General features: G+C 37.2%; 1 protein-coding gene across 3 annotated transcripts in view; it reads left to right on the plus strand.

Moving 5' to 3' along the window:
• The first annotated feature begins 1355 nt into the window (after window positions 1-1355).
• KCNK10 (potassium two pore domain channel subfamily K member 10) overlaps window positions 1356-21189 on the plus strand; it is a 202995-nt gene continuing 183161 nt past the window's right edge. The window contains exon 1 of one of the 3 annotated variants that reach the window (XM_007472674.2): window positions 1356-1893. In XM_007472674.2, the coding sequence (XP_007472736.1) occupies window positions 1851-1893 (43 nt within the window). In that variant the 5' untranslated portion in view covers window positions 1356-1850. Of the gene's footprint in view, window positions 1894-5159; window positions 5819-6053; window positions 6924-21189 lie in introns of those variants that run through there. The other 2 variants (XM_007472675.2, XM_007472673.2) reach the window with 2 other exon arrangements.

Raw genomic sequence — 21189 nt, forward strand, 5'->3', positions numbered from 1 at the left:
TAATGACCAGATGTGGTTGACTTGCCATATTTTCTTCTTATTCAAATTATCCTTGGTTTACTGATACTCTGTAAAATGACCTTTATGTTGGCTTGAGATTCACTAAAACACCTTCAAGCAAGACTGGCTTCTTTTAAGAAGTCACTATAATTACCCACAGGACAGTGATTTTGCCCATGTACTTTTTCCACTCCCTATATAGTACTTGGCACAGTGCCTTCAGCATTAGGTATTTAATGTTTCTGAGTGACTAAATAAAAAACAACTTACAAACAAAGGGGATAGTTTCTTGTTATAAGATATGTTTCTATTTCAATTTCTGTGAAACCTGTAAATTACATTCATCTACCCGAAATTAGAGAACTGAATCACTAAAATAAATTCAAAGGATTTGCACGCATGATGTGCTATTATTGGAATCAGAAAACCTGAGTTCAAGTCCTCATCCCAGCCTGTTATTAGGTATATGACCTTGGGAAAGTCATTCCCATCATAGAACTCCAGTTTCCTCATCTGTGAAATGGGAATAATAATACTCATTTTACCTCTCTGTCATAGTTGTGAAAAATACATTTGAAATCATTATATAAATGATTCACTAACATTATTAGAATGACTTGGTGAGTGAGGCTCCAAGCCATTTGCCTGTCCTTTCCTGATGTATGAGCATTGCTCATGTGCCTCCAGCTTTTTAACACCCCAAATTAGGACTAAATACACATATTGAAGTGTGTTTGCAGATGCCAGTGGAAACATGAACGAAGTATGGGAGTGATTAATAGTGAGAAAAGATGAAGAAATTTCATGAAAAGAAGAACATATTTCTAGCACTGTAGGTTGAAGTTAACACCAGTTCAAACCTTGATTGCTATTACCATTAAACACCCTGTTCATGCACACACATGCAGGAACATATACAAAGACTTCAGAAAATGCCTTTGAGAACCCTCTTCAGCTTTTCAGAGAGACAGCCCAGAGAAAGCTTGGGGTGAGGGAGGGCATGAGGGATTAGAATCCTTCATAGACTCCTTTGGCATATGAATAAATCAAAACGGTGCATCAAAGATAACATGACCTCAGGCATATTTTATGTTATGATTTTTAGTAAGTTAAATCTAAAGTCAGATCGAGTTTTCTTTCTCCTCCCCTTTCTCTTGTGTTTGCTAAAATAATACTGGACTGGAATCCCCAAAGCCTCTCCATCACTGCTTGGGGATTGCTTTCTTAGGAAATACTCCTGCCTCATCATTGCCATCATGTTAAATTCTGATCTGGCTGAGCAGCTCATTATCATTCAGTCCATGTTTTCCCTGCACAGCAACCCCCTCTTTCTGTACACACAAACCCAGGGCTGCAGTGTGGGGGTTGAGACCGGGGTGGGGGTGGGGGTGTCCGGGGAGGGGAAGAAAGCAAACCAACTCCAAGAAAACTTGCTTTTTTAACTCAGACAGTAAAGATTACTGTTATTTTAGGGATGCCCCCCTCCTAGATCCACAAAACGCATCAATTAAAGTGGTGCCACAAATATTGATCTACTCTTGGTACAGAAGGTACTAAACTGCAGAAAAGACTTGGATGATTAGAAATAACTTCCTGAGAGGGATAGCGATATTTAAAACGAGACTTCACCAAGGAGGATGCAAAACTCTGGGTTCCTGAGTGTCTGAAAGAGAATTGCAGCTGCAGAAAGGCTGGGGGACACTTGGCTCCACCACGCTTTGTTTTGCTACCGCATGAAGCCCAGGCTGCCTCTTTTCTTCTTTCCACAAGACTTAACACACCAGCAGCAATGAACATGGAACTTGCAGAACAGCTGGGGAGGGAATCATTCTGCATTGCATCTTTTTTGGATGTTATTTCTCAGTACAGACCACTACTTTTTTCTTACTTGGGGTAAGTGAAATTAAGTTGCCAGTTTACAAAAGGGGAGTGTGAAGGGGTTGAGGGGGATAGAAGGTGGGACAGAGGGAGGGAAGCAGCTGGGGCAGAAGAGGAGGTGGGGAGAGTTCAAATAACACAAAAGATGAGTCTTCTAAGTTATTATTTTAATCTCGGGGGGATTTGTATATTTCATTACATATACATATTTCAAGACTTGGACTTTATGTCAATGATGGATGAGGGCTACGATTTATTGGATTCATTGCATGGAGTTGTTTGTTAACTTGTCTTTGTGTACCTTCTTAAATGAAAGATACAGGGTCGAGGGGAATCAGGAGGAGTTGAGATGATTAATGATTTAGCAGAGTTCATGCCCAAGAAGAGAACAGAAAGATCATTTGAAGGTCTAGTTGCCAAATAAAGTAGGAGTTTCTCTGAACCCTTATTCAGCAATCTTCAATTCTTTTTTCAGTCTCATCCAATCTATCCTAATTGATTGACTTTTATAAACTACTAGTTATGATGACTGTATACTGCAATGGATTCTTGGAAACAGCTTCTTATGAGGATCTGAACCTTATTCCATGATATCAAGAACTAGATGTTTTCTAAGGACCCTCTAACTTTATGATTATCTCTGCTCAGGCTGGAACTTGGTAGGTGCATCTCTGGATCTTATTTTTGCCTTAGACAATTTTTTTGATAGAAATAGTTTAGGATTTCCAAGAGTCCAGGGTACCAGAATGGCATCAAAAATTATGCTAAAAAGGAAGGGGATCAAATGAAAAATTATTTATTAGCAATTTCATAGTGTGTAAAAGGGTTTTCTGCATAGCTCCACAAGGTATACTGTAGTTGTCATTCTCATTTTATAGATGAGGAAATAGAGGCTTAGAAAGGTAAAGTGATTTGTCCCCTAGGAAGTATTAGAGTCAGGATTTGAACCCAGATCTCTTGATTCCCTATCCAATGTTCCTTCAGCTAGAACCTCAACATATGGGCATTGACCAGCTCTTCGCAATCTGTATCTCATCACCTATCCATAACCATCATATTAATGACCAGCAAAAAAGCAGGAATTGCATTTTCCATCAGTGGTCCATCATGATTGTTTCCTGTTTATCTGATTGTTGTCTTCTTCTTCCTCTGGTCTGGTGTTCTAACATAAGTGAAATGACTTATAGTCCAGCTGTATTCCTCAATCTGCACAGGAATAATGACACTGAAAGATGGACAGAGGGAGGAGATTGGGAATTTAAGATTCCTCCTAGAGGACCTTTACTTTAGATCAATTTCTTTTAATCCTGGGTATAGAATAGTATGTGTCATAGTAATAATAGATTCTGCTTATTTTTCAACATTGTAATCTATGTTTTCAAAGTATTATTCTGTTATAGAAGAGGTGATAGGTAGGAAACTTGAATTAAGATGTCTCAGTAGCACTAAAAACCCATCCAGCTTCCAAGTGCCTTTGCCATAACAACCCTTTAAGATAGATAGTACAAATATTACTATCCATATTTTGTAGAGGGAGAAATCATGGTCAGAGAGGTAAAACAAATTGTCCAGGGTCACATGTATAGTAAGTAATGAACCAAAGCCCAAACTCAAATCTTAGTCTTCAGACTGAACTTAGTCCTCTTTCTATATGCTAATGCCATATTCATGTTTTTCTGATCATAAGTGAAGTGCTCCCTCTAATAAATCATAGACTTACAAGCTGGAAGGTGATACAGAACTCTTCTTTCAAGCGATCAGGGAAATGAAGCCCAGAGAGGTTCCCTCTTGACAAGATCACTCAGAGAAAAGCCTGAATTTTAATCCTTTAATTTGAATACTAACTCTGCACCCAACACCACTTCCATCAAGAGGTGTCAGGCCAGCAATCATATCCCTTTTTTTCTTTTTAAACCCTTACTTTCAGACTTAGAATCAAAACTATGTATTGTTTCAAAGCAGAAGAGTGGCAAGGGCTAAGCAATGGGGGTTAAGTGACTTGTCTAAGGTCAACTCTAGGAAGGGTCTGAGGCCAGATTTGAACCTAGGACCACCTTTCTCTAGGCCTGGCTCTCAATCCACTGAGCTACCCAGCTGCCCCCAAGATAAGAAACTCTTAACATGGTATCTGGGATCTTTTTTTTCTTAATATTTTGATCATTGTACTTCAGTGTAACTGGTTTTCTTTATAACCTGTTGTCTTTTTATTTTATGCATTTAATATAATTCTGAGAAGCAGTCCATACATTTCACCACATTGCTAAAGGAGGACTAATTTTATATAAAAAGTTAGGAAATCTTACATAGACATCTTGCCACAAAGACTGTTTTGATTCTAACATAGGCAGCCAGTTTGAACTTAACCTGGTATTAAATGACCAAGCACAGACTGGGGTGAGCTTCTGCAGGGATATTATAGTTAGAAAGCTGAGTATCTCACTTGGAATATAAAAAGAGAAAGTCCTAGGTTAACACAAACCACCCCAGAAGCCTCAAGCTCCTCAGATCAAGCATACCAACATATGACAACCTCTAAAGTCCCATTAGAGAGACATGAGAATGAAAAATGGAGTGATTTTCTGTAAAATAAATACAATAAGCAATTGCATCCCATGCAGTACAGTTAAATGGAAATTAAGGAGCTTGGGCTTCCTTCTCTGTAAAGTGGGGAGTTGGACTAGATGATCTCTATCATTCTTTCCAGTTTGAATATTCTATAAGAGATTTAGAAACCTAGTGGTAGGACCCAGAATTATCCTTAAATTATTCCCTCTAGATGTAGTGGATAAGATAGGGATAAGGATAGGACCTATAATTTCATTGATAATAAGGATTTTCCCCATGAGGAAAACTCTACCAAAGCAATTTATAGTCTTAGAGAATTGCCTAAAGCACTGTGAAGTTAAGTGGCTTGAGTAGGGTCATACATCCAGGAGAAAGAATATGAACTTGTCTTCCTTTTTTTGAGACCAGGTAGGCTTTCTCCCCCCTCCCCCCAGCCCCCCCTCCCCCCGCAATAGACTGTTTATAAGTAGAATTTTTCGCGTGAACAGTCTTTTACATTCATAGAGTACTAGAGCTGGAAGAGATCTTAGAGATTATCTAATTAAATAACGCCATTTTATCACCTTCAAGGAAGGTGTTTTTTTCCCCCAGAAGTTGAGGACCTGCCTCCTTTCCCCATCCGCCACCCACTCAACCTTTGTCATCATATATTTTGGCTTTAGGTTGTGTCAGTGGAACAGAATGTGGCAGTGGGTGCCAAATGTCCTGTCGAGTCCTGTTCAGGGAAGCAAAAGATGATGACCTACAAGGAGGAAATGTATAAGAACCATCAGTTCCTGGGCAGGAGCCTCCGTTGCTGTGTTGCAGCCAGCTGGAGCTATTGATTCCTGGGGTAGCCAGGCTGTTGAGAACTCCTTTCTCCTTCTGCCCGAATTTTTTCTCTCTCCAACTTCCCTCCCTGTCCTTAAGGTGAAGCAACCCCAAACAGATGGTACGTAGCTGGGGAAGGGAGCTTGGGCTGTATCTAGGGAGAGAGTCTTCCCTAAGCGGCTAGAGAGAGAGAGAGAGAGAGAGAGAGAGAGAGAGAGAGAGAGAGAGAGAGAGAGATCACACCCGCCAGATATGGGAGTAGTCTCCGCAAACAAAAGGCTTATGGATTTCTTCTGGTCTCCTCGGAAAGAGAGAGGTGGAGAAACTCTACCCACCGGCCTGAATAAGGAAACAGGGACAAGAGGGGCTTGAGGTGGAGAAGATTCAGGGGTCCCAGGATAGAACCCATTGCAAAGAGGTTATCCCAAGGAAGGGCGGCTTCTCCTCTTGCTACTGCTGCTGCCACCAGCCAGCCAAGCGTGTCTCCGGCTGACTGCAAACTCCGCCTAACAACACTGCATCCTCCTCCTCCTTCCTCCTCCACTCAGTCCAGAGATCAAAGCCAGTAAGTAGCTACAGTTTCCAGCCCTCCAGGCAGTCCTCAATCTCTCTCATTCTCAAGGTCTCTTGTCCACCTCCCCCCCCCCCCCCCCGAATTCGTCACCTTTCTAAATACACAAAAAACACGGGTGTCTACCCGCCGCCGTCCTCCACGACCCTTGCTTCACAAGTTACCAAACAGCTTCCCTAGTTAAGGGAGAGGAGCGCTTAGTTTGGAGAACTCCCTCCAAAGCTAATGTGCCTTCCCTCTCATAGCTAAATGCACTGCTGCCACCGCCACTGCCACTACTACTATTGCTGGTGTTGCTGCTGCTTGTGGTGGCTGTGGTGATGCTGCTGCTACTGCATTCAGCTGGGATGGTCTCCTTTCTCCTCCCCTTCCCCTCTCCTCAACCCAGTGTTGCACCACCTCCTGCGACCTCCCCAAAGTGGGGGCTGGTGCAGCAATTTGCGCTAAGGCAGTCTGCTGGCTGGTGCTGAGGATGCTGGGCGGGTGTAGTTTAGTGTGCCGTGGGTGTAGTGCTGGAGAAGGAAGGGGCTGGTGAGCGCGGACTGCATTTGTGCTAGTCAGTGTACCAGGCTGACGTGCGCATGTATGTGTGTGCTCACACGCCTTCGATGTGTGTAGTAATACTGCAGTGGGCTTCTCCCTCTCACTAGCCTCTCAGCACATGGACTAGACCATCTGGGCTGCTGAACCTCGCACCTGACTGGATCACATTTTGGATCAGGCTGACTAATCTTACTGGGGGCTTCCTCTCCAACAATTCCGCTGCAGATCTTACTTCTTATTCCAATTCAGGGTGCAGCTGCCTTCCACACAAATACTACTAAAAATAATAAATCCTTCTCTAGTCCCTTCTTATACATATATATATATATATATATACATATATATATATATATTTCCCCCCCTTGGTGGGCTTTCCCTGAGGTTGCTGAGCCAAATCAGTCCGGGCTCTCCCATCATTTGAAATTAATTCGTTGGACTGCAGCACTGAGGCAGAGAAGTTGGGGCCCCTATTTTATTTTCTCTCCCTTTCCGGGCAACGGAGCAATGAAATTTCCAATCGAGACTCCAAGAAAACAGGTGAACTGGGATCCTCAAGGTTGGTGTTGCTTACTTTTCGCTCCTACATCCACAACTCCTCTCTTTCTTAGTGATTGGTGACAGCATGCGGATTCGGAGTAATCTTTTCTCCATGTGCCCTACTCCGTGAGTGGAAGGAATCTTGCTCTTGTCAGTGTGTCCTTAAGCTTGGAAATGCTCTTGGGAATTGCAGAGCAGGTGGGGGAAGGAGGCAGGAGTTTATTCATTCTGAAAATCGACACTACTATTATATATGCATTTTAAGTTCTAGGGTTTAACAGACATCTTTTACAGATTAATTAGTCGGAGATACAGAGAGCTAGCTGAATGAAATGCAGCAAAGTACACAATGATGGCTGTGTTAATATACATTACTTAAATTTTTCTCTGTGTGAGCCTGTGTGGCTCCTTTGTTTCTGGTGATCTTTGTCTCTCTGGTAAATGGGTGGTATACTTACTTAGAGTCAGATGTGGTTGTCTGCTTAGGGTGTCCTCAGTGGGAAAGGTATCCTGGCAGCAAGCAGGGATAAAAAATAATCTGCTGGAACCATCTCCCTTGGGCTAGCTCACTGTTCAGGACATGCTATATAATGGAGCCCAAAGGGATCCTTCCAAGTCTTGACTCAATCTTAATAATGTTGAAGCAATGATTATCATTCTGCTAGTTTGATTACCTCTCCCCCTCCACTCAGGAAAGAGGAGATAGGGTGGGGCATGGAAAGAAAATGTGTACCCAGCAAGTGCTACTAAGGTTGGAAAATGCTTCTTTAGCCCAAGAGGGAAAGGCAAAAACGGATTTGTGTTTGATAAGTATGGGAAACTGTCCCTGAAATTAGCATACAGATGTTTAATCTCCTCCTAAGTGATTAGTATGGGAGCAGAACAAGTTAAAGCCATATGTTCAGTTTTGTATCAAGAGTGCTGGTTAGTTGCCCTCCTAGGACGCCTGAAAGATAAAACAATCCAGTCAACTAGTCTTTATTCCTGGTCTAATTTTGAGTTTGGTTTGTGAAGCATAGCTGGCTTTTTGTTGTTTGTTTTTCCCACCATATAAAAGTGTATTTCCACTTTCTTCCAGAAGGGAGGGAAAAAAGAAAAAAAAACCTTCATCTCTTCAACAAATGTCTCATGAACTGGTTGACTATTGGGGAGTGATATTGCTTTCTTTACATGAACTCCTATGGAAGCTTCATAAATGGAAACCTAGTAGCTGATCTTCAAATCTACTCTGGAAATAGGAAAGTGTGTCTTTTAAAATACATTTATGAAAAATCAATGTCTTATATGTTCATACCATACTAATAAACTCAGGTGAATTCTCATGGTATCTTATACATGGATGATGCTGAATAAATATTTATTGACTAGTCATCAGTAGCATAGGTAGATATTGCATTTTATATACTTAAAAGCTGGGACCCCAAGTGGGATACTTACATTCATCCAGGATTATGTGTATACACATACATAAATTAATATATAATATGTTCATGTAAGTATTAATGGCACAGTATACAACATAAAATGTAATATTTATAGAAATAGAAATGTATGTCACAGTAATATAAATGACATAATATAAGTGATATATTATAGTAATATTTATAGAAAATATAATGTATGAATTTAAAATATAATGTATGAAGTTATATATTATATTAATATTTATATAAATGTATTAGGTATAATATATTTAATATACATAATCAAATTATATATACTTGTGTCTATCTACCCATCTTTTCATCCATCTCTGTCTGTCTATCTATCTATCTATCTATCTATCTATCTATCTATCTATCTATCTATCTATCTCTATCATCAAAGGTGAACTAGACAGGGAAATAAATGCTAGACCATAGGTTGACAACCTTTCTGGCATTCTACAGAGTTGTAACTAGGGTTGGGTGAATAGTCCTTTTCCCTAGGGCACTGAAATTTAGAGGGTTTAAAACTTTAATATTCAGCTTTAAATTTTGTTTACATTATGATGGCAGCTTAACTTCTTCAAAAACAAAGGAACTATTTTGCAAGAATTAATAATTAAATCAAAAAGATAATAACAGCTTGTATCATTACTTCTAATCCTTACCATTTTCTCCTCCTTAACCCATCCAACTCATGTTCCATATAACAGAAAAACTCTTTTCTGTTCTAGCTCTTTTCTGCTTCTTCCTGGGAAGTGACTTGCACAGCAGTAGACTTCTGGTGTCTCCCCAGACTTCCAGCAGTTTCCCTTTTCTGACTGATTTGAAGATGCATTTAGTGAGACTTGCTTAAGTGCTAGTTTGTATTTTTTCCCTAGGGGCTAACACTGCTTGCAAAGGCTCAGTTTTCATTCATTTACTCTAGTAAATAAAGTGAGGGTGAGTGGGGTGTAGTAATTTTTCTTTTTAAGGAATTGAGGGAAGAGGACAAGCAGAACCTTCTTTGCTCAAAAACAAGAGACATGTCTTAACCAACTTGGTAAACTCAGTGGTCAATGACTATCAGGGACACTTTGGGGATAAATTCCTGGGAAAATCAGTTTCTGAGTTTTCAGAATTCTCATTGGACTGAAATGGAAACAGATGATCATAAAGAGAGGGAAAATGGTAGATGAGTATTTCATGAATATTTTTCTTACAACCCGTTTCAGTTAAATTAAACTAAAAATGGCTTCCTTTTCATTTTTGCTTGACCAATTAATTGACCAAGTACTGCGCTGAAGGGGCAGCTAGGGGGTGTAGTGGGTATAGTGCTGGATCTGAAGTTAGGAAGACTCATCCTTCTGAGTTCAAATTAGACTTTAGACACTTACTCCCTGTGTGACCCGGGGTCACTTAATAGCAATTCACTTATTCTGCTTTGCCTCAGTTCCTCATCTGTAAAATGAGCTGGAGAAGGAAATGTCAAACCGCTAATATTTTTGTCAAGAAAATTCCAAATGGGGTCATGAAGAATAGGACACAACTAAAATGACTAAATCACAACAAAAAAATGGTCATACCTACACTTTAGGAAAATCACTTTGGTAACTATATGAAAGATGTTGGAGAGGGGAGAGAATTTGAGGCAATGGGGACCACTTAACTACTATTGAAATAATCTGAGGGGCCTTAACTAGGGAAGCAGCAGTGTGTGGAGAGACAAGGGGACAAATAGAAGCAATATTGTGAAGGTAGAAATGATGAGATTATGATATCAATTACTGCTCTGGTAGAAAAACATGGCTATATTTGCCCTTTCAGATTTTTCTTTTATGTAATATGTTTGATTTCTAGGGAGGGTATTGGGAATGAATGATATCCTGAAAAGAACATTTCACTTAGGCTCAGAATACTTAAGTTTTGGTTCTCCATCCATTAACTTGCTATATGACTTTGGGCAAATTATGTTCCCTCTCTGAGCCTCAGTTTTCTTATCTGTAATATAAGGCAACCTCCAATATGGTGACCTTTAAATCCATTCCAACTTTAACAGTCAGTGATTCTTAGTGGCTGTATCAACTATCGAATGGGAAAAATACACTATGGTTGATATGTTTTAACTGAATTGAACTAAGACATGGTAGCAGTCACATATGTTGTGAAATTATGTAGTAATTATGATGTTTTGTTTACAGCCCCATTACCTGACAATTTAATAGCACAAAATGAATGCAGTTTGAGAACAGATTGACTTTGATTGCACTTAGATGAATTAAGTGAAACATCATCAAGTAGTTTAGGTGTCAAAATCAGACTTAAATTTACATTTATTATTCCTTCATAGGGTGTGGCCTTCCTCAATATCCATAAAATTAAATTTGCCCTTGAAGTTTTCTGTACATCTTTTATGGCAGAAGTTTTTAAAAAAGCACTACTGATGTTCTCATTGAGATTGCCTTTTGACCAATGGTTTCTACTTGGAGGTAGAATGGACTGACTCCTTCAGGGAAGTCCAGCAAATGTTACTTCTGTCCCTTAAGTTAAACTGAAATAGAGTCACAGTTCATGGAATGTTAGACCTGGAAAAGGCCTTGGGAATCATTTAAGCCAACTTCATCACTTTGTAGATTAGGAAACTGAGGCTTAGAAAGGTCATGTGATGTAGCCAAGTTACACAAGTAGTGGCAGAACCAAAACTAGATTCCAGATATTCTGATTCCTACCATTGGATCAGGTTGCCCCAGTGAACAATGCTGCTCTGCAAATAAGAAAAAAAGGAAGTTAAAAAAGGAAAAAGAATGACTAATAGAACTTTTCTTAATGCTAAAATGATACTCTTTTGTCTAGCATGTTGCAAGTTCTTTGGACTTACCAGATAATTCTTCAGATATTTGTGTTTATATTTACAAATCTGATACAGAAAAGGCTGTAAAAGGGGTTAGCAGATCTCCCCTGTGCAAACATATGGTTAGTGTTCAGTTAATAGATAGGTCCATATTTTTGCCTAGGTTTGAGGTACTTACTAGCCTTTCCATTCTTGTGGAGAAACATAACAAAGGCTAGTTAGGTAGGCTGGATTGGATAAGTCCATATTTTTAACCTAGATTTGAGACTTTTATTAGTTATTCTGTTATAGTAGAGAAACATGGCAAAGACTCGATGGTTACTCCTGGATTCTTCTTAAAAGTAGATTTGTTATTATCATTCTTCAATTGATAAGTGGTCAGAAGATACCAATAGGCAGTTTTCAGCCAAAGAAATCAAAGCTATATATGGTTGTGTGAAAAAATGCTCCAAATCACTATTGATTAGAGAAATACAAGTTAAAACAACTCTGAAGTACCATCTTATGCCTGTCAAATTGGCTAATATGATAGAATATGAAAATGATAAATGATGGAGGATACTTGGAAAAATTGGGACACTAATTCAGGTATTGGTGGAGTTGTGAACTTATCTACTCACTCTGAAGAGCAATTTGGAACTATGACCAAACAGTTATAAAATTATCCAGATCCTTTGACCCACCCATAGCACTACTCGTTCTATATCCCAAAGAGATAAAAGAGGAGAAAAGGACCTATTTGTACAAAAATATTTACAACAGCTCTTTTTTAGTGGCAAAGAACTGGAGACTGAAGGAATGCTCATCAATTTGGGAATGGCTGAAGAAGATGGTGGTATGTGATTGTTATGGAATAGTATTGTGCTATAAAAAATGATGACCAGGAGGATTTTAGAAAAACTTGGAAAGACTTACATGAACTGATGCAGAGTGAAATGAGAAGAACCAAGAGAACATGGTATTTAGTAATAGCAATACTATAAGATAAACAACTGTTAATGACAGCTATTCTTAGTAACATAATTCAAGAGAAACCAAAAACACATGATGAAAAATGCTCTCTACCTCCATAGTAAGAACTGATGGAATCTGAATGTAGATCAAAGTATACTATTTTTCTTTTTTTTCTTCATTTTTTTATGTGTGGCTTTTTCAGCAACATGACTAATATAGAAATATTTTTGTATGATAGCACATGTATAACTAATATTAAATTAATCACTGTCTCAGAGAGGAATGAGAGAATTTGAAATTCAAAATGTTAGGAAAGATATACTAAAAATTATTTATACATGTAGTTGGGAAAAATAAAACACTGAAGGAAAAAAGTGACATTCTTATTTCACTGTAAAAAGGTATTCAAAAGGGTTATAACATCAAAGCATAGCTTTAGTATCATCACACTCATTCTTGGGCCTGGATTCTAAAGTCTCTGGGTATTCTTAATTGTATTTTACAAGGTTAAAAGGGTAATTCCATGTCTTAATGGTCTGTGAGTCTTTAGAGAATGGCATTTCCCTGTTCAAGCACTCTTATTCTGAGAACCAGTATGAAGATTCTTGAATTAAGTGCATACCAGATAAAAAGTGGAATTAAGACCAGATGACCACTTCTTGAACCATAGTAGTAAGGTTATGTTAGCTACACCTTTGTTTAATCATTAGGCACAAGGCAGTAGATTTAGTAGAAAGAGCCCTGGACTTGGGAGCCTTAAGATCTAGGTTTGAGCCCCAGCTCTGCCAACACTGTGTATTATTTTGGACATGTCACCCCTCTTCCCTTATACATGGTATTCTCATTTGTTAAATGAAGGGTTTGGATCATGTGACCTTAAAGGCCTCTTTCTAATTTTGACATTTTGTGACTTTAAATTCTCTGATTTCAATGAAATTCTGAAAATAAAAATTTCATCATGTTTTCATTTCCAAATACAGAAGTTAGCACTCTATCTTGGGGCTTATTTAGCTCAAAAGTCTTTATTGAAATATATTACTTAATCCTTTTATTGTGAATTTTTTACTGCCATACATCATATATAATATTGCTCATAATTAGGCAAAATAGTTTTGCTAACTTTCCTTTTGTTTTTATTTCTCCCTTTTCACATTTTGATATTTGCTATTTGGTCCCCCCCCCTCCTTTTTAGTGGATTTGCAAATGACTCATCCATTTTGTTAGATTTAAAAAATATAGCTCCTAGTTTTACTAATTCAATGGCTATTTGTTTTCATTTTTTTTGACTTTTCATAACTTCTGTTTCTGCATATGGAGTTTTTTGACTTATTGTTCATCTAGTTCTTTTAGTTGCATCCCAAATTCATTTATTTGTTCTTTCTTTTGTTGAATAGAATGTTTAGAGATATACATTTTATTCTAAGGTTGCCTTGGCTACATCCGAAATGTTTTGATATGTTTTCTCATTGTTGTCATTTTCTTTAATGATATTTATTGTTTATATGCTTTGTTTTGACCTGCTTGTTCTTTATATTATTTAGCTTCCACTGAAGTATAAATCTTATCTTCAAATGGCTCTTATTGATTAAAATTTTATGATTGTGGTTGGCAAAGGATGTGTTTAATATTTCTGCTTTTTTATAAGTTTTATTTTGGTGCTAGAACATTGTCAGTTTTTGCGCAGGTGCTATGCCCATTTAAGAAATACATATCATCCTTTATTCTATAATCATCAGAGATTTATCATATCTAATTAAAAATTCTTTTCAAGTCTTTAATTTCTTTCATAATATTTTTTTAGATTTATGTAGGTCATAAAGAAGATACATCGAAGTACTCAACTATTATAGTTTCGCTGTCTATTTCTCCCTGTAATTGAATTAACTTTTCCCTTAAGTATTTAGATACCATGATAATGGATGCATATATATTAAATATTTGTATTCTTTCATTGTCTATGAATCTCTTTCAGAATGATAGTTCTCCTATTTCTCTCTTCAATTATTTTTTTTGCTATTACCTTGTCTGAAATCATGATCATTTTTAAATTCACCTAAAGTATAATAATTCTGCTGTAGTCCCTCATTTTAACTCTGAGTGAATCCTTATGTTTCAAGAATGCTTCTCGTAAACAACATTTTGTTTACTGTTTTGTAATCCATTCTGCTACCTTTCTCTGTTTTTTCTTTCATGATTGTTAATTATATATTTTCCTCCATTAAAATCTCTTGTATTTTTCTATCTCCCTTCAAGCCCCTCCCTTTTAAATAAAAGGGGATGAAAAATGAGAAGAAAACTGAGAAACATAAGAAATTTATAATTGCAATGGTCTTTTCCCTTTCCTTTTCCTTAGAACATTATCCCTGGTTCCTTTTCTTTTCCTGCTTATAATCAGCTCTCTGAAGGTGAAGTTTGTTTTATCTGTGATTATTTCCTCCCTTGACTCTACTCTCCATTTTTACCTTTCACAGTTCTCCTTTCCTTATGTCATCATGTTTTTCTCTTGAGTTTAACATCTTTGTACACCAAACCTTGTATGTATGTACAACTTTCCTTTGTTTCTCTCTCACTTTTCTGTTTACATATTCTTTTCACGCAGGGCATATATTTTAAAGTAAATTCTTACTCTGCTTTCCACTTTTCTTAACTAATGTATACCATTTCCCTTTCCCTTTATTTTCTTTTCTCTCAAAAAATTGAATGAAACCATACTCAGGACTTGTGTTTGTCTTGCTTTGTGACCCTTGATAACAGTAGTATTCTGAAGGAATATTTGTCTTATTATGCCATCATATATATATATACACACATACATATATATATATGTATATATATATATATATATATATACTTCATCATTTTATAGCTCCTTCTGTTTTTTCAAATGTACATATACTCTAGGTTTTACCTGTCTTCTGTGTATGTATCAAAGTTTTAGTTACATTCTTGTCTTTCTTTGGGAATTCTCTAATTTTATGATAGGCGTGTTTTCCCTTTTTGTACAATTATATTGAGTTTTATGGGGAAATAATTCTCATAGGAAAAATTTACCTTTTGCTTTTTGGAATATCATATTTTTTTCTCCCTTACAGTAGCTATTTTTCTAATATTTTGAAAAATTCAAGTTATCCTAAAATAGAATAAACTTCCTTGAAAGGTGATTTTCACTTAAGGGCTTCAAGCAGAGGCTAGATATCATTTGGCCAATATGTTATAAGGGAGATTCCCATAGGTTGTCCTAGCTGGCCACTGAGATCTTTTGCAATTTTCAAATTCTGTGATTCAGTAATTTTATAAAGTCTTTTGTGATGTTAACTGTGGTTCCTTGGCACTTTGACTTTTCTTCTTGACTTTTTGTAGTAGTTTTTTATCTTTGACTTGGAAATTCTTAATATTTGATAATTATATTCCTGGGTATTTTCAGTTTGAGGTTTGTTTTAGGAGGTGATTGGCAATATCTTTCTATTTTGACTTTTTCCTCTAAGTCTAGTAGATTTGTGTAGTTTTCTGTGATAATTTTTGAACTGTTTCTAAGTCAGTTGTTTTTGTAAGTAGACACTTTACATTTTCTTCTACTTTCAGTCTTTGACTTTGTTCTAATATTTCATTTTGCCTCATGGAATCATTGATTTATTTGGTCCATTTGTTTTTTTCCAACTTACTTGGGTTAGTTTTTCTATCATCTGTTCTTAGCTATTTATACTTTCAGTTTTTTTTTGTTTTTGAACTCTCATTTAATTTCTCTTTTCATTTTTTCTTTTGCTTAATTTTTTGCATCATTTTTAAAAAGTCACGGTGGTCTATTTCTTCTAATTTTTTCTTGTAGTTGTACTCTTATTCTGGGTTTGCCTCTTAGACTTCTTTTAGTCCATATACATATATTTTTTTGTTCTTTTCATAGTTTTCCAAGTCTTATTTCCAGCCTCAGTTTTTATATTTGGATCATATGCCCATGCTAGTTTTCTTAGGCACCTTTGTAGGGTTTGATCTGGCATTCTTCCCTACCCCTCCTACTCCTGGTACCACCTGGCTGCCTCCTGATATTAGTGATTCACTTTATTTTTAAATTTTTTTTATTCCTCCCTACTAGTATGGAATTTTAAAGCTAAAGAGAAGAAATCTTCACATTTCCAAATCAGGAGCAGATTTTGTTTTGTTTTCTTTGACGTTTCTAATTATTCTGTGGGTAAGTGATTCACTTTAAAAGCTAGTAAAAACTTGGCAGTATGAAAGTTGCAGGAATGGCTGTAAGTATATAGATAGATGAATTCTATTTGGAGCTTCTAAGAACCATGACCCCACCATCCTACCACCTCTTCACTTCTCCTCTTGACTGAAATAACCAAGAGAAAATGACAGAAAGAGCTCTCTTTTTAGTTCCTAAGATTTTACAAAAACTCTTTCATAGTACAAGAAAATGTGCTTTCTCCAGATTATTTTTCTACTCTTCTCCTATAGTCATGCATTTTGGGAATATTATGGAGTATTTACATTTTCCTGTTAATCTACAATTGTCTCTCAGGCTCTGACATTGAACATGCTTAGGTTACTGTCAGGGGCCAAAGAGGAAGAAGCTGCTTCATTGCCCATTCTCCTGCTTTAGGCCCCTTCATCCAAAAAAAAAAAAGGCTGTGTTTAGGTCTCTGGTTATTAAGATGCATATTGGGTTGCTATACTCCTTTTCAGAGTCTTGGCAGTTTTCAGGTTGCATGGTGAGGAGCAAGTTGAGCTAATAAATACTTTTCTTCTATAAACTTTGACACCTTGGAGGACTCTTAATACGTATCTAGTGTTTCTACTGGATAATTCTGCTCTGTGTTTTCCTGAAATATCACATCCTAATATTCTTACTAGTCTTGGCAAGGTGTGGTTCCAACTTGATGGGGAATCTAGTATAGATGGTATCTCTTACAGACCAGGGATATTGTTGAGATCTTGAATTGAATTTTTCTAGTCATAAATTACTAGTGTTTCTTGCTCTGTTTGAGGTAAATATTTTTCTTAAACAAATTATTGTTAAACATTATAATTTTCCTCACACAATACTGTTCAAATAGTAGGTGACATTTCCATAACAATTTGTGGTTTCTAACACATTTTATAATTACTATCTCATTTGAATCCTCACATGGCCTTTGTGAGATCAGTAATATAGAAATTACTATCTTCATTTATTGATAAGGAAATTCAATAAATTCAATTCAATAAACATTTATTAAGCACCCGTTTATGTGCCAGACACTGTGCTAAGCCCTAGGATGTGCAGACTCAGTAACTTGTCACAAATTATAGTTAATAAATGACAGAGTTAGGATTTGATCCTAGGTCTTCTAACTCCACATCCACTAAAATTGCTTCTTTTTCTTCATTAAAAAGTTTTATGAATATTAAAAAAGATTAATATCACTTCCTTCACATAGTAATGTCCCTTTAGAGGAAGAAACAGTTAATCAAAACAAACCATTCCAGAAGATGCATCTGATAGTATATGAAACCTTTTACACCTGCAGTAAACTACTGCTCTATCAAGAGGAGGAATATGTGTTTCTATTATTAGTCTTTGTAATTGAGATTAGTCATTGAAATTCATCTGAATTCCATGGTTTACTATGTTGTTTTCATTGATATTATTTTAATCATTGGCCATGTTATTATTTTAGTTTTGTTCACTTTACTTTGCAGCAGTTGGTACATGGTTCTTGAATTTTTTACATTCTGTCTATCTTGTAGGGGGCTCTTTTTCCAGAAAACTGTATTCTGGAAGTTTCCCAAAGGATTGCAAATCTCCAAAGGTACCAGGGTGGCATTTGCTTGCATTGATTATTCATGCTGAATAAATATTTGGAGCCATCTGGTCCAGAGCATAGGTCTGAGAAGAAATGCAAGTCCTTTTACATGTCCTCACTCCTAGCTCTCCCCCCACTCCTACCCAATTCATCTCTACAGTATCATGTTGTAGAAAAAATTCTAGACTGAAAGCCATGAGTTTTTGACTCTTCAAGTTATGTTCAAGGATAAATTACTGAGCCTCTCAAACTCTTCATTTACCAACTAGGGACAATAATACCTGCACTACTAACTTCCCAGGTTGGTGAGGAATGAACTTTGTAAAACTAAAATCACCAAAGAAATGTGAATTATTATTGTTATTATAATCCTAGACCTCTTCTTTACTAGCAAGTGACTTAAGCTCTCTATAAAATGATAGAGTTGGGCCAAGTGATCTCTTAAGTCTCTTCTAACTTTAAAATTGTATTTTAATTGGGTAAATGACAGGCCTCAGATCCATTGGTGAGTTAGTTAGAAGAATGTCTACACTGGGCATGGAAAGACTTTCCTTGGTGGAAGGGGAGGATGAGAATATTTTATTCCAGAAACCATGAAGATAGCAGAAGTAGGCACTGGGAAGCACTTAGAGCTTGGCTAGACATTGAAGAAGCCAAGGTCATCCTCTGCATCCTAAGCCATCACCATTCATCTTGACTTTTGCCTTGTCACTGGACTTGATGACTCTGGAAAAAAGAGTGAAGCTGACAACTGTGCAATTCTTCCTCACTTAAATGCAATTACCAGTGATGTCACTCTGGTCCTTTTCGAACATGAAGAACAATCAATCAACCATTTTATAATATATATTTTGTTAAATGTTTATGTATATTATAAAGTATTTTATATGACATATATTTACAAATACACATACATATATTTATATGACATAAAATAATATATAATTATTCTCTGCCACTACTTATTATTCAAAAGGCTGTCTGTGAAGGAGGAACTCATTTTGTTCTGCTGGCCTTAGAGGGAAAAACTAAAAGCAAGGAGTGGAACAGATTTTGTTTTGGTTTAAGGGGAAAACTTCATAACTATTAGAGTGGCCCAAAAGTCAGTAGATGGTCATTGGTGCTTCCCTATCATTGAGAGTCTTCTTCTTAGAGACTGAATGTCCACTCATCAGGGATATTGTTGAGGGGATTTCTATTTAGGTTCACGTTGGACTAGATTATGCCTGAGACTTACTCCCAAACTTCCAACTTCAGAATGTAATCATATAGAATTAGACAAAGATAAAAATGTATAGCTTCCCTGTTGAAAATGAAATGACATTTGACAGTAGCAGCAGTTTTTGTCTGGGATAATGAGTTGACAGGAATCGCCTTGTCAAATTCTAGTGGTGACTTCATAATGGAAAAGGATTTATTTAACATCAGGCTAAATGCTGGGAACAAAACTAAAAAAGGTCTGTTCTCAGACATCACCTCATTAGGGGAAGATAACACACTGGAGAACTTAATGAGGCAGCTGCAAAGGCTGATGGTCCTTACGGCACTAAGCTAGGGCTTGCTGGTGAAGTCTGGGAGTACTTTTGGGAAGGGGGGATCACCTTCAAGTGGGATCTGGGTGGGCCAGTTTTAAATGCTGCTAAAGAGTGAAGTATGATCTTGTGAATTCTGTCCTTTGATTCCCCATTGTGGTTTTCATGCCATTATGGGTTGGAGTAAGAAAGGATCATTTGTTCACCAAATATTGTCTCATCAACTACAGTTCAGTGCCAGAAAATACACATTTTGAGGCTTCAAGGATCTGTCATTTTGTTAGTGGGCCTACTCCTTCAACCAGTGCACTGAGTCAGTCAAAAAGTATTTTTTTCAATATTTGTTATGTGCTAGGCACTGGGGTAAGCACTAAGAAGACAAAGAAAACTTTAGAAAAATAGCCCCGACTTTTCAGAAGCTCATAGTCTGACACAAAAATAACTAGGTACAAAAAAGATATTAGCAGGGTATTTTGGAGATGATCAATAGAGAGAAGACACTAGAATAAGGGGTGCTAGGAAAGGCTTTTTCATAGAAGGTAGGATTTTAGCTGGAACTTGAAGGAAGGCAGGAGAGGGAGATGAAGAGGGAGAGCATTCTGAGAGTCAGAGGCCATCAATGAAAATGCCAGTAGTCTGGAGATGGTATCTTGTTCAAGGAATTGCGTCACTGGATCTTAGAGTATATAGTGGGGGTCAAGGCAGGGAGTAAGGTATAAGAAAACTGGAAAGGGACAGGGCAGGTTGTGAAGGACTTTGAAGGCCAAGTGGAAGATTTTATATTCAATCCTAGAAGTTATAGGGAGATGTTGGAGTTTATTTCTTTATACTATGTTAGTTAATTTTGTTAGGATTGGATAGAGAAAGGGAAAGGATACATTCTGAAACAGAGGTGATATAAAACAAAAGATACCAATTAAAGACTGAAGACATTAAAAATAATAATTTTGAATAAAAACAAACAAGCACATATTCATGTACTATACTAGACTTTGGGAATACAAAGAGAAATAAGGCTGTCCTGCTCTCCTGAAAAGGCTCAATTGGATATAAAAATCACTTATCCCTTCAGTGCCTCAGGCAGCTTTCTGAGACTGTCAGGGAGGAAAAGAAAATCCTAGGTCTAGAATGACAAAAGCAAAATCTACTATTGTATTTACTGGAGGTGCCTTGTGTAAAATGGACCTCAGGGGAGAGGCAGCTTGTCTTTTTTGGTTACCTACTAACCTATATATCCTGTTTGTGAAAGAGAGAGAGAGAGAGACAGAGAGAGAGAGAGAGAGAGAGAGAGAGAGAGAGAGAGAGAGAGAGAGAGAGAGAGAGAGACAGAGAGAGAGAGAGAGAGACAGAGAGAGAGACAGAGAGAGAGACAGAGAGAGAGACAGAGAGAGAGAGAGAGACAGAGACAGAGACAGAGAGAGACAGAGACAGAGACAGAGACAGAGAGAGACAGAGAGAGACAGAGAGAGGGCTGTGTGTGTGTGTGTGTGTGTGTGTGTTAGGAGGGAAGAACATCTGATATATCCTTTAGACATTATATAATTACAGAATTTTCAAGATAAAAGGGATCTTACAGATATTCTAGGACCATACCTTAATTTTACAGTTGAAGGAATAAAAGGCCAAGTAATAGAAGTTGCTTGCCTACTATAATAATCTCCTTAAGGAAAAAGAACTCCTTAGGAGGGAGTATAGAGTATTGGATAGAATACTGGATTAGAAGTCTAGCAGACTTGGGTTGAAATCTTCCTCTCCCCAT

The sequence above is a fragment of the Monodelphis domestica genome, chromosome 1 (assembly GCF_027887165.1).
Source record: "Monodelphis domestica isolate mMonDom1 chromosome 1, mMonDom1.pri, whole genome shotgun sequence".
Lineage (NCBI taxonomy): Eukaryota > Metazoa > Chordata > Mammalia > Didelphimorphia > Didelphidae > Monodelphis > Monodelphis domestica.